General features: G+C 28.9%; 1 protein-coding gene across 1 annotated transcript in view; it reads left to right on the forward strand.

The window, feature by feature from the left end:
* The window catches only part of LOC100211734 (uncharacterized), a 39,640-nt gene extending 27,117 nt beyond the window's left edge, over positions 1-12,523 (forward strand). Inside the window, exons 4-8 of the mRNA XM_065807198.1 lie at positions 2,101-2,358; positions 2,668-3,043; positions 9,188-9,360; positions 9,543-9,818; positions 11,206-12,523. Of these exons, the coding sequence (XP_065663270.1) occupies positions 2,101-2,358; positions 2,668-3,043; positions 9,188-9,360; positions 9,543-9,818; positions 11,206-12,021 (1,899 nt within the window). The 3' untranslated portion in view covers positions 12,022-12,523. The remainder of the gene's footprint in view (positions 1-2,100; positions 2,359-2,667; positions 3,044-9,187; positions 9,361-9,542; positions 9,819-11,205) is intronic.
* Positions 12,524-14,983: the final 2,460 nt, after the last annotated feature.

The following is a 14,983-nucleotide window of genomic DNA, read 5'->3' on the forward strand; positions in this document are numbered from 1 at the left end:
TTAATTGTTTTTTTAAAAAAACCACAAAAATGCAAATTTAACTGACCAGAATGTTTTTAAAACATTCTGAATGTTTTTAACAATATAAACAATGTTTTTATTTTTATTTTTTTTAATAAAATGTTTTTATTTTTAATTTTTTTAATAAAATGTTTTTATTTTTATTTTTTTTACTGTAAATCATGCGCGGAGTGTTGCTACATCAACTATCTTATAGCCTGACTGACAAATAGCCTGACAAATAGCCTGACTCGCAAGGGAGTGCTGCTATATCGACTGACAAATAGCCTGACTCGCAACGAAGTGCTGCTACATCTACTATCTTTTAGCCTGACCCGCAAGGAAGTGCTGCTACATCGACTGAAGGTTTGGTTGGGGCAGGCAGTCTATCAATTAATGAAAAAAAAAATTCCGGTCTTGCATTTTAATTTTTACTTTTTGTCAACAAAATATGGAAAAAACCTTCGGACAACATATAAGAGTTCTATATATATATATATATATATATATATATATATATATATATATATATATATATATATATATATATATATATATATATATATATATATATATATATATATATATATATATATATATATATATATATATATATATATATGTATATATATATATATATATATGTATGTATATATATATATATGTATGTATATATATATATATATATATATATATGTATGTATATATATATATATATATGTATGTATATATATATATATATGTATGTATATATATATATATATATATATATATATATATATATATATATATATATATATATATATATATATATATATATATATATATATATATATATATATATATATATATACACACACACACACACACAAAGAGAGAGATATTGTCTGAATACTCATTTTAGGCAGACATCTAAAATACTTATCTAAGGCAGACGTTAAATGCATCCAGTTATTGTCTTTTTGAAGGTCTCCAAGGCAAAGAGTTAAAGAGTAAACAGTATCTTTTGACCAGCTTTGCACCTCTTCTTCATCTATTAGGCTGGCATAGATGTAATTACATTGTTTCCAGTTTAGGATGTTGAATGCTGGATCTTCTTGACTCAATTCACAGATTTTGCTTATGTTTTTATGACGTTTGACTTGCTTCAAAACACTACAGCACTTTTTACTCTTGACTTGTTTTGCTGCTGTTATTGTTACATGTTAAAATTGTAATTGACAGCAAAATTAACCAAATTTATTAACAAAAACTGTTTTTAAAATTTTAAAATAATTTAATGTTATACTTGCTCCCTTTTATTTATATTTATTTTATTTTATTATAGTTTTTTTTTTTTTTCTTAGACTGACAGGTCCAACCTGCATTGAGGACTTAGTCTGAATATCCAAAATAAACAAATAGCGCATTTCATTCAATTGTTCACTGTTTCTGTTTTCAACTCATAACTTTTTACTGGAAATAGCAAGTTTAATTTTAAAAAAAGATTCTTGATTAGCATAAAAGTCATACAAGGATGCATTTTATGCTCAATGCTAGCAAATTTACCTTCCAAGAGTTTTATGCCCATTTTTTATTAAAAAAATAGAAATTATTTTCTGACTGAAAGTTTGACCATTCATAGAAACTATTTATTTTGTATTAGAATTTTATATAATCTTATTAAAAAAAAACTCTCCACAACATGATCGAAAAATATTTGCAAAATAAGCAAAAGAATAAACATTGTCATATTTCATTCTCTGTTTCATTCTATTCTCTGTTTCATTCTATTCTCTGTTTCATTCTATTCTCTGTTTCATTCTATTCTCTGTTTCATTCTATTCTCTGTTTCATTCTATTCTCTGTTTCATTCTATTCTCTGTTTCATTCTATTCTCTGTTTCATTCTATTCTCTGTTTCATTCTATTCTCTGTTTCATTCTATTCTCTGTTTCATTGTACCTGCTTTTACTCAACTTTTTTGTTTTTAATTTATAAAGATTAATTAAAATTAAATATATTAATAACATTGTCAATAAAATTTTTTTTATTATTAATGATCAAAAGTTATTTTGATTGTTTTAAATTTTAGTTTTCATTTTTAGATGCTTTGTTTTAGGTTATAGTTCAATATAACCAACTCGATCTTGTTATGCATGTGGTATTTCAGCGTTTGCTTTTGGTAAAGTGGCAGTTGTTTGCTAAACGTGGCTCCACATACACACTTCTTATTAACTTGTACTTTACATTGATCTGGACATTTTTAGGTATTTTTATACCCCGTGATCGAAATTATTATTCTCCGCTGAGTAAAAATTGGTGGAGATTAGTTTTAGAAATCAATGGGGTGATGCTTACTGGTTATTTTATTTTTATGGTAGGTATTCTAAAAATAATTTAAATAAAAAACAAATACATTATAAAACAAATAAAAAACAAATACATTATAAGATATATTATAAAAAAGTACAATTATTGTTTAATTACAATAATTGTATAATTACAATAATTGTATAATTACATTAATTGTAATTACAATAATTATAAAATTATAAATATACTATAAGAAATAAATTTTAAGAAATTAATTTTTGCAAATATGCTTTGTTAGGATTTATGGGTTTTCTGGTATTTGTGTGAATAACAATAAATTAGGAAAAAAAAATATTTGTTCCTTTTTTTTAAGGAATTGTCTCAGCTTAGAAAAATTGAAAATGCTCATAATATGTGGCGTCAATGGCGCACAAAGCATGTTGAAAAAGATCTGCGTTACTGTCACCCTAGATGGCCTGAAGAACGCAAATACTTGGAGTCTGAACTTGCTCAAATACGCACATTTCAAAGGACCTACTTTAGAGAGCCATGGAATATTTTTGAATGGATTGCATATTTTGTTGTCTTAACATTGGTTTTAACTCGGATAATGGCTGTGGCTTTAAATGATCAAACAGCAAGTGAGGTTCATCCACGTGTATATTCACTTGGTTTAATTGTTATATGGCTAAGATTTATGAGGTCATGTCGTGCTTATAGAAGTCTTGGGCCGTTTATTGCAATATTAGGTTTGTAAAAAAATTATGTTATTAAAATCAGTATCGCTAAAAAAAATGGTTTAAAAATTAATTTTTATTTTTATTAAATTTTTTTTCTAATATTAGTGTTTTATTATTATTAAAATAGTTAACAGATTTTTCTGTTTCATATTTTCTTTTGTTCTCATATTTTGCATTATTGGTAAATGCAACTTGAAGACTTTTTTTGCTACAAATTCACCACAAATAGTGATCAATGTTCTAAAAGAACAGAGCAATAATAAATTAGTAAAAACACTCTTCTAAAGTTTTATAGTAAAAAATTTCTTCTACAGTTTCTTAGACTGTGAAAGAAGGTAAAACAGACTATAAAAGGAATTTAAATAAAAAATAAGTTAAATAAATTAAATAAGTTAAAAAATAGTTATATATATATATATATATATATATATATATATATATATATATATATACATACATATATATATATACAAAGTTCTTCAAGTTTTATTCATCACAAAGTTCATTATTTGTACACGAAAATTAATAAATTAATCAAAAGTATTAAAAAAAGTTGATTTCCTTCTGGACAAAACAAGTGCAACTCGACAAAATGTTGACCAAGCTGTATTTTGCTATCAATATTTCGTGGCGAATTCTTTGTTGTTGATCACAGCCTTGCATCTTCGAGGCATAGATTCGATCAGGTGATCAATGAAACTTTGTGGAATCGCTGCCCAGGCCTTTTGGATTTGTTCAAACAGTTGATCCTTATTACGAACACCTTCACAAATAATTCTGCAGTTGACGATCTCCCACAGGTTATCGCAAGGGTTAAGATCCGGAGATTGAGGCGGCCAATTCATCACCGAAAGATGGTTGTCTTGAAACCACTGCTTTACTACTTTTGCAGTGTGTTTCGCATCGTTGTCTTGCTGAAAAACCCATTTTATTGACATATTCCATTCAGCATGAGGTAACATAACATCTTTCAGAATATTTTTACATGAAACGGTCCATTATTCCAACATTTCGATGTATTGGACCTAGACTGTTAGCAGAAATACCCTCCCAGGACCATTATATTGCCTCCACCATGCTTCATGGTCATATGGCAGTAACTTAAACCAAGGCGTCCGGCCGGTCGACGTACATGGCAAATGCCATTGCTCCCAATGATGTTGAACTTCAATTCATTACTGAACAGGACAGTTTGCCATTTCTGCACATTTCAGTCAATATGAGATGTAGCAAACAGAAGTCTTTTCTTCTGGTTTTTTTAGTGAAATCAGCAGTTTCTTTGCAGGGCGTCGAGAAAACAATCCGGCTTCAACAGCACGTCGTCTTATTGTTCGGTCCGATACAGGCAGCTCTTATTGCTTTTGTATCTTGACTGATGATATCAAGGGATCCTTCTTGACGGATCTGATGATCATAGAATCCTCTCTAGAAGTGGTGGAACGCGGTCTTCCACCTTTTTTATCTGCTGCCAACTTCCCATAGAACGATATTTGGAACATAGTCTTGATATGGTCCATTTTTTCACGCGATATTTATCACGAATACTTTTTTGTGACATTCCACTTACGTAATCGCCAATAATTTTATTTCTTAGTTCCAATCCAAGACTATTGGGAGCCATTTTTGCACTTGAAATCATAAAAATAATAAAAATAAATAATCACGCTTTTCAAGGCTTACCGTGTTACATTTACCTTGTGATGATACAATAATGCTCTGTGGAACACAACGTCTTGGTTGGATGTGGACTGTATTGATGTAATGAAACACTTGTTGTATTTCACTTCTTGTAATGATGTTCTTCGATAAAACACTTTGATAAAACTCACTTCGATAAACTGTCTTGATAATACTGACTGATTGACTTCCATATACTGACTGATTTACATGTCCATTTACATGTCTCTTATATAGTAAAATGAACATGTGTGAACCTGTTCTGGTAGATTCTAGATGCTTCTTTTTGATGCTTCTGGAAGCTTCTGGATGCGTCTGGATGCTTCTGAATGTTTCTGGATATTTCTGGATGCTACTGGATGCTTCCAGATGCTTCTTCTGGAAACTTCTGGAAGCTTCTGCATGCTTCTGGAAACTTCTGGATACTTCCTTTAATTATTAAAAAACTTCCGTTACGTTGACACGGAGCAGACTTAAGAAAATGAAACAAACCAAAAAAGTTGCACTTGTTTTGTCCGCTGCAAAATTTCACTTGTCAACGAAATTCTGCCTGTGTGCAGTCACCTGTCAGCTGATTGCTCATGTCATGGCATGCTATGACTCCAGACTCCTGAACTGTTTGCTGTGGTAGTATAGTTCGTTTCAATTTTAAGACATAAAATTAGGAACACTTTTTAGCATTGTTCGATGTTGGTTGCAAATGTTTTGTCCAATACTGTATATATATATATATATATATATATATATATATATATATATATATATATATATATATATATATATATATATATATATATATATATATATATATATATATATATATATATATATATATATATATATATATATATATATATATATATATATATATATATATATATATATATATATACACACACAAAGAGAGAGAGATATTGTCTGGATACTCATTTTAGGCAGACATCTAAAATACTTATCTAAGGCAGACGTTAAATGCATCAAGTTATTGTCTTTTAGAAGGTCTCCAAGGCAAAGAGTTAAAGAGTAAACAGTATCTTTTGACCAGCCTTGCACCTCTTCTTCATCTATTAGGCTGGCGCAGATGTAATTACATTGTTTCCAGTTTAGGATGTTGAATGCTGGATCTTCTTGACTCAATTCACAGATTTTGCTTGTGTTTTTATGACTAGACAACTCATTCTATTATCTCCTAATAAGGGTACAGCTTTAAAACTCAGTTTTATGGTTCTGAGGCCGGCTGGTAGTCAGATTTCCTAAATGCTGTGGTAGCTCTCAGAGAGGTTGATTCCATCAACAGCTGTAAAATATCAGAGTACTAACAGTGCTATATTGCGCATGTATGGTGTCCCTGCTGGTACTTTTGGTATTCATTGTCAAAGCCACATTTGGAGCCCTTTGTTACAGCTTAGGGTTTATTAGTAGTAATGAGGCAATAGCTTGGACTATTATATAGTGTACTGAGTACTATCTATGCTTCGAGTCAAGTTCTTTAACAAATTGAAAAATGACTAAAGTACCAAAAACTATAAAACCCAAAAAACCATCATCACTACCAAGTTTTCTAAACCTATCATTCCCTAATAATTGTTATCTTCGAAGTAACTTTTCTTCTGTTGAGTTTTATCTCTTGCAAAGTTCACAAAATCTATTTGCTCTTGTGAGACTAATTTGAGTTCAGTTGTCTCATTTTTTTATCTTAGCGTTGATGGTTATCTTCCTTTAATTTATAAAGACTCCAATAATCACATGCTCGACCTTGGCATAACATTCCTAAGAACTCACCCATTTTTTGGGAAACTAGGTTTGAATCCACTGACTATTCTTTTATGTGCTTTCGTTTAGCACCACTTCACTCTATTGCCTTTCTCTTTGTTTTATAACGCTCTCCTTCATCTCAAGACTGCACTCTTTTCAATTTTATTTTTGATCAAATTGACCAAGCCTTTTCTCCTTATCCTTCAGCCAGTATTGTTGTTATTGGTGACTTTAATGCTCATCATACTGAATGACTTGGCTCTAATGTCAGTGACTCTGCTGGCATTAAGGCCCATAAATTTTACCTTTCTCAATCTCTAACACAAATAGTCAACTTTCCAACTCACTTTCCAGACAATCCAAATCATTTACCTTATGTCATGTTTCTGATCTTAGTCAGTCTCCACATTTACCCTTAGGTGTTTCTGATCACGGTTTAATCTCTCTAAAACTATTATTTCATTCTTCTTTGTCATCAGAATCCCTTTATCATTGTACTTCTTACAACAACCTTAAAGATGACTGGGACTCTTTCTGTGATTTTCTTTGTGATGGCCCTTAGGTAGAAATCTTTTGTCTTCTTTCTGACAAATATGCTTTATATGTTACTTCTTGGATTCAGGCTGGCATGGAATCTTTTATTCCCTCTAGAAGATTCCAAGTCAAGCCTCACTCTTCTTTATAGTCTTCCTCTAATTGTGCTGCTGCAATATCAAATTGTAACCATTACTTTCATATCTATCACCAAAACAATTTTCCAGAAAACAGGCGTCTGTTAACTATTGCTAGAAACGATTGTTAAAAAGTTTTGTTACGCCAAAGCCTGCTATTCTTAGGTCACGAAATCTCGGATTTCATCTCAAAAATTAGGTTTTCGTGACTTCAGGCGAATCTTTGGCAGTGTTTATAATTAGGGCAAATCTGTTATTCCACCTCTCTTGTATGGTTCAGATTTTTTCACTTCACACAAAATCAAATCTGAATTTTTTGCTAAGATCTTCTCGTCAGTATCATTTCCTGATTTCCTTAGTCGTGTTCAACCTGACATAACCAACAAATAGGTTAGTCCAATGCTTGACCTTCATATCACTCTAACTTCTAAAGTGTTTTCCTGCTTAGATTCTTCTACATCTTGTCTTTTTGAGTCTATAATTAACACCTAATCTTGTATCTTGTAATCATCTTTTATCTAACTACTTTCTGATCATCAATATGGATCTTCTCATTCTACTGCTGATATATTAACGGTAAAAACTGATAGGTTTTATTGTGCATTACATAGATGCGGGGAGGCTAGGGCTATTGCTCTCGACATTTCTAAAGCCTTGGATAAAGTTTGACATGCTGGTCTTCTCCATAAGGTCTCTTCTTACAGTGTATCAGGTAACAAGATTATTGAATCTTTTCTTACCAATATAGTATAAAAGTTGTTCTTGATTGACAGCACTTTTCTTCATATCCTGTAACTTCAGGGGCTCCTTAAGGTTCTATCCTTGGCCTTATACTTATTTTAATTTTTATTATCGATCTCCCAGAAATTCTCACATCTCACAAGGTGGCATTATTTGCTGATGATACTACCATTTAATCTTGAAAAGAAGCCAACACTCTCTGATTGCTTGGAGCGAGTATTTGAGCTTATAAAGGTATACAATTTCAGCTAATCGTTATCGCAATAATCTAGATCTTCCTTTATGACAGTAGTGTACTTGATGAGTCATCTACCCTTAATTTTCTAGGATTAAATCTTACTTCCTATCGTTCGAAACGTATCGAAACGATATATCAAATCCATTGCAAAATTAGCATTTTCTAAGGTGCATCTCTTTATTGTTCTTGCCACTTTCTTACTCCGCATTCTATTCTTTATCTCTATAAATCTAAAATCTGTCCTTTTTCGAATTTTGTTGCCATATTTAAAGCAAATCTTTAAATGATGCCCTTTCTCTTTTAGACACAGTGCAAAAATGTATTGTAAACATAGTTGGATCTGCTCTTGCAGCCAACTTCCAACCATTATCACATCGTCATAATGTTGCTTCTCTTTCTCTTTTTTATAAATACTATAATGGGCACTGCTCTAAAGAGCTAGCGTCTCTTGTGCCAAAATTCTTTCTTATGTTATTCGTTCTTCAATTAAGTCTCATTCTTTTACTGTGACTGTTATTAAGTGCTCTAAAAATTCTTATTCATCTAATTTTTTCCTCAAACATCAGTTCTTTGGAATTCGCTTCCTTCATCTCGTTTTTCTAATTCATATAATTTGCAATCTTTTAAGTTGGCTGTTAATCGTTATCTTGGTCTATAAACTTCATTTTTTCTCTTCCAGTAAATTCCAACTCTAATAGTGGTTGCTTACAGTCTTGTTGGAAGTAAAGATGCTCAAAAAAACAAAAAAAAGAACATATACATATATATAAATATATATATATATATATATATATATATATATATATATATATATATATATATATATGTATATATATATGCACACACACGTGGCTAGTAGGTGTAAGGCCCAAGTTAGTAGAAAATTATGTATCAAAATTTTTCCATTTTACACAGTGTTTTATCAATAAAGACTCATCAGAAATGAATGATCAAATTCAATTTATACCAAAAATTAAAAAGGAGATTTAATTTCTATTCTTCTGATCAATTTTTTGTTATTTATATAAAAGTTTTTTTTTTTGTAAATAAAATCATTCTATTTATTTCTAGGTTCTGTGATTGCAGATACAATGAAGTTTGCTTTCTTGTTTTTTGAGTTCTTTATTCCTTATGTAGTCGGGTTTTGGATTTTATTTGGTGGTAAAATTAATGCTAAAACTATGGGGGATGGTAGTGCTGTTAACTGGGAGCACTTTAATGATCTCATGTTTTCTGTCTGGAGTGTAAGATTTTCTTAGGTTTTATTAAACCATCAATAAAATAAATCATCAATAGTTTTAGTAATTTATTTTATTTTACTATATTTTTTTTACTAATTTTAAATACAAATTTTTTTTATATAATAAATTTTTCTTTTTGGATTTGCAGTGTTTTTTTTTAACTTATTTTGAATCTTATTTTACAGATGACACTAATGGGAGATTTTGATTGGAATGGATTAGTTGCTGTTGATCGTCTTATGGCCCAGATTTTATGTGGCACTTACTTTGCTCTTGCTGGTGTTGTATGTATGAACCTTTATATTGCACTTCTTTCTGACACCTTTGCTCGAGTATATGCCCAAGCACAAGCTAATGCAGTGATGCAACAAGCCCAAACTGTTATCTTATTAGAAAACAAATTAGATCGAAAAAGAAAATTAGAGTTTGGTCATTTCATGCAAAAAGAATGCTCACCTGAGGTTGTTTTTCTATCACTTTTTTTAATGTTCATAGTGTTACATGTTTGCTAGAGTTTTTCTAAACAAAACTGCTGTGAGTGAGAGATTCTATCGTGAATTAGATAGAGGCGGCGAGGCAAAGGCTATTGCTCTTGACATATCTAAAATCAACAATTCAATAAAGCTTATGTATATATATATATGTGTGTGTGTGTGTGTGTGTGTGTGTGTGTGTGTGTGTGTGTGTGTGTGTGTGTGTGTGTGTGTGTGTGTGTGTGTGTGTGTGTGTGTGTGTGGTGTGTGTGTGTGTGTGTCATAAAAGAAACATTGTTTGAAAATGTCTGATGTTACCGTCTAAATGTGTTCTATTAAAAAATTAATACTAAATTTAAAAAATTTTTAAATAAAAAATTTTTTCAGGGTTGCTCAAGACCCTTGAACATCAGACGAGTCCCTAATATTTTTTCAAAAAAATTGTTCTAAAAGCCTATCATGTTGGATCTCAAAAGAAGTGAAATTGTATAAAAATTTTAAAAATATGAAACAAAATTTATGGAAGCACAAATTCAAAAAGTTTATTTAAAAAAATTATGAAAATGTGTACTTTTTTACTTTTTGTTAAAAAACGATAGTTTTTAAGCCATAAATTTCTAACTAGTAATCTTTATATAAATTATTTTTATTATTAAAATTTTTATAAAATTACTTTTCTATTGAGACCCAACATGATATGCTTTTAAAGAAATTTTTTTTAATATTAGGGACCCGTCTGATGTTTAAGGGCCTTTAGCGACCCCTAAAAATTTTTTTTATTTAAAAACTTTTTAAACTTAGTATTAATTTATTACATAGTACACATTTAGGGGGCATCATATATATATATATATATATATATATATATATATATATATATATATATATATATATATATATATATATATATATATATATATATATATATATATATATATATATATATATATATGTATATATATATATATTTATTTATATATATATATATACATATATATATATATATATATATATATATATATATATATATATATATATATATATATATATATATATATATGTATATGTATATGTATATGTATATTTATATATATAAATGTATATATATAAATATATATATATATATATATATATATATATATATATATATATATATATATATATATATATATATATATATATATATATATATATACTTACCTCTGAATTTACTTTACTGATCATTTAAAACTATGATCAGTAGAGTAAAAATTAAATTATTTCCTGTAATTTAATTTTTGGTATAAATTGAAATGTATATATTTTGATATATATATTATATATATATATTTATATATACATATAAATATATTTATTTATATAATAATATTTATAGGAAGTTTACTCACGAGATGAAGGAAATATGCCAGATGATCATGACAATGATTTGTTTGAAAAAGTTACAAGACAAATCACAAATCGTATCAATGTATTAGAAGATTCAATAAAACAAGGTGGTGATAAAAACAGTTCTACTACCGGAGTTTCGCGAGGTTCTCATCCAAGAGGTGATAATGGTGACTCTGGTCTTGATGGTATCATGCATATAATGAATTTTCAGAACAGTCAAATTTCAGATCTGAAAAAAGATTTAGAAGAATTAAAAAGAGTTTTAATACATAATAAAACAAAAATGGCATTTAAAGACCAACCTGCACCCTTAGAGCAATCTTTATACAAGGCTCCAAATCTTACATCTCAAAAGACAATAGAACCGGCTAAAATATTTACACCATCGCAACAAGGAGTTCTTGGTTATCCATCATCTTCTGGTGTTAGCTATTATCCTCCTCCATTATATTCAAACGCATTCGGTGAACAACAAAAACCTTTAAAAGAACCTACTCATCAAATTTTTTCAGGTGCTTTATCAAACCAACAAAATCCAGGATATATTACAGATCCTGAACATATGGGTGGTATGGGTCGTGGAAAACGAAGACGTCGTGGTAAGCGAGGTGGGAATGGTAATGGGTACGACAGCGATCAAAACAGTGTTTTTTCTGAGCAAATTCCATTAGAGAATTTTAGGCGTCCTCCGAGTCCCAAATCTGTAGCATCGTTACCTACTGGTAAACGCAAGAAGGGTAAAAAGTTAACTAAACCTCTTACTGGTAGTTGGGAAGATATACGCACAGATTTACATGTGTAAAACTATTTGTACAACGCATCTGTAAATGGTTGTTGTACTATCCCAAGGAACACATGGCGTTTTTTCGACGAATTTAAGTAAAAAAAAAATTGAACACACGTCACGTGAGATGCTTTGGTATATTGCTGGGATATAAAGTTGGTTTTATATGGAACTCAGATCCCTTATTTTAGAAATCAACTTTTACACATTTTACTTCCCAATTTCCTAATTTATTTTTATAATTCAATTAATCCAATAAATCAGAAAACATGTCATAAGCCGAATAAGTGAGAAAAGTTCATATTAAAATCAGCGTTTATCTTTTAAAAAATATTTTTATTTTAAGTTTAAATGACTTTGTTTTTTACTTTACAAATTATCAAGATAGCAAAATGGAAGCCTATTATTTTTTGGAGTATTTTTTTTAGATATTTTGTCAGGTTTTTTTATTTTTTGCAGTAAAAAAAGAAAAAGAAAATTTGTTAAGGTTTGTTATAAAATAAATAATAATACTTAAAAATTATTAGAACTTTTTCTTTCAGGTAAAACCTAAAGAGTGTACATACATTCTCAAGTGGAGTGTACAAACATTTTTTTTGCACTCCTGTAGTTCAATATAAAATTGTATAAATTAACAGTGAAACATGAAAGATTGTAATTGTGGCGACATCTTAAGAGTCGTGACAACCACTTTAATATGGTGAAACAGTTACTACTAGAGCTATGTTAAAAAAAATAAATTATATGACATCATTAGGCCTGCGAGAGGTTGAAATTTGTGTTTTCTTGATGACGAAGTAGTTTATTAGTTTTTAAAGTTCATAAGTTTTAAAGTATGATATTCGATGTGTCTATCGGCAAGTAACATTTTTTTATAAACTGCAATTCATGGGCTCTTTGCTTCATTAAACAAAATCAGTAAAAAAGCAAGTTGATTTTAAAAATAAAGTTGTTTTCTATTAGCAAGTATGGGGTAACTTGATTAAGTATTTGTGGGGGGCCCTATAACTATAGAATGGTACTTCATCGTGTCATAAACAATACAAAAAATCATTCCTTTTAATGTTTACATTCAATTTTTAAAAAATTAAAGTAAATATAATACAAGGAGGTCCCATTTCGGTACAAAGTCATTATTAATTGACGCTCAGGAATGACATTTAAAACGATATATTATCTGATCTTCTGAAATGTGATTTCGACCGTTGGATGCATTATTTGGGTTTAATTTTATATTAATTAATATTAATTTGTTAATCTTTCAAGTATTCTGTATTTTATTTACATTTTTTATTTACTTTTTTAATGATGCTCATGTGTATCAAGGTACCCCATGGGTGTGGGCTTAAAAACAAATCTCTAATTTTACTTCAAATTGTCGCACAAGTTTAACCTGTTATATTTTAGTAATTATTAAATTTAATTTTGTAGAAATAAATTTATTCAACGAATTAAAACAATCGCCAAGAAAGACGTATTTAAAAAATTGCTAAGAAACCAAAACCAAAAGTGTGTCATGGCGCCCCACTCTTCCTTATTAATTAAATAACTTCTTTAGCAATAAATTAGTGTTTGTAGCATTAAATTAAATATTTAATGCTGCAATGCGTATTAACTATTATTGTTGTTTGATAATTATTATATAATTATTTTCATTTAATAATTGTACTATTATTGAATACTTTTTCATCAATGATACATTGGCTATATGATTGATTCATAAAGCTGTAGACGCAAGAGTCTACATTTTTCAATTAAAATTCAAATCAATTTATAAATAGTCAATTCTAATAAAATTCAAGTCAATTTAAAAAATCAATTCCAAATTATGTTTAATGAACCGTTGCCTCTATAAGAAATAACCGCAATGCATTTTGGTCTTTATATTAACCGAAAATAAACAAACGTTATTATGTAAGGAATAAACAGTTGTTAGCTATGAAACCAATTTGAAACATGATTTAAATGTTATTAAAATTGAAGCAAGTTTTTTTTAAATAATTTTGACCGTTTCTCAATTAGTATTTCGAAAAAAAGCTAATCTAGTTAAGATAGATGCTGAAGAAGATGTACAGCAGCAAACAAGTTTAAGATTTAGATATCTTTACTTGCCACCTGATTTAAGTCAAGTAAAAGTGCACAAATAATTAATCGTGGACAATATTTCTACGAGTTTTGGAGCCAGAGGTGCTTTAAAACATTAAACCATTGGGTATTTAATATTTAAAAAGAATTTTGTTAAATAAGTTGTTAAGTCAATGTTGAAATAAATTATTTTCTTCTTAGAGCTAATGTTGCAACTTCAATGGAAAAAAATCAGCACCTTATTTATATACGCATTGTCAAAAAGAAGGAGATGTTTTATATGCTTAATGTAATTGTAATACTGATATGGAAGGATGCTGCAAACATATTGCTGCTTTATTATTTCAATTAAATTACCAAGTAATTAAATTCATTCTCCATTTTATATTCCATTTGATAAAACATGCACAGAAGTTTTGCATTAATGGAATGTTCTTGCTGCTAACAAAAATTTAGAGACAATTAAACTTTTTATTGTTTCTTATGAGAAGAGTGATTTTAAAAAAGATTGAAGAAAATCATAAAAGAACCTTAATGTATCAAATTAATGTGACTTGAAACAAAGTATCCTTATTAAAAAAAAAGATTTAGTTATAGCTGAAGCTTGCTAAAATCAAAAAAAAATTTTTTGATGTTTTTTTAATAAAACAATGGTTTAACGAAATTATTTATATTTATCATTCAAAGAATCGTTGTCAAGGTGTTGAGCCATTATTAGAGATTTTATATTTTACATAAAATCTCTAATAATCGTAGGTATAGTGATAGTTAAAATAGTGATTCTTTTCCTGTATTTCATATTTATAATTGGAAAAAGGTTGCAGACTGTATTCAAAAAAATAGTTGAGTGCAATCTAAGATTACCATTGTTAATTTATATTTTACCTTAAAACAT

The sequence above is a fragment of the Hydra vulgaris genome, chromosome 10 (assembly GCF_038396675.1).
Source record: "Hydra vulgaris chromosome 10, alternate assembly HydraT2T_AEP".
NCBI lineage: Eukaryota > Metazoa > Cnidaria > Hydrozoa > Anthoathecata > Hydridae > Hydra > Hydra vulgaris.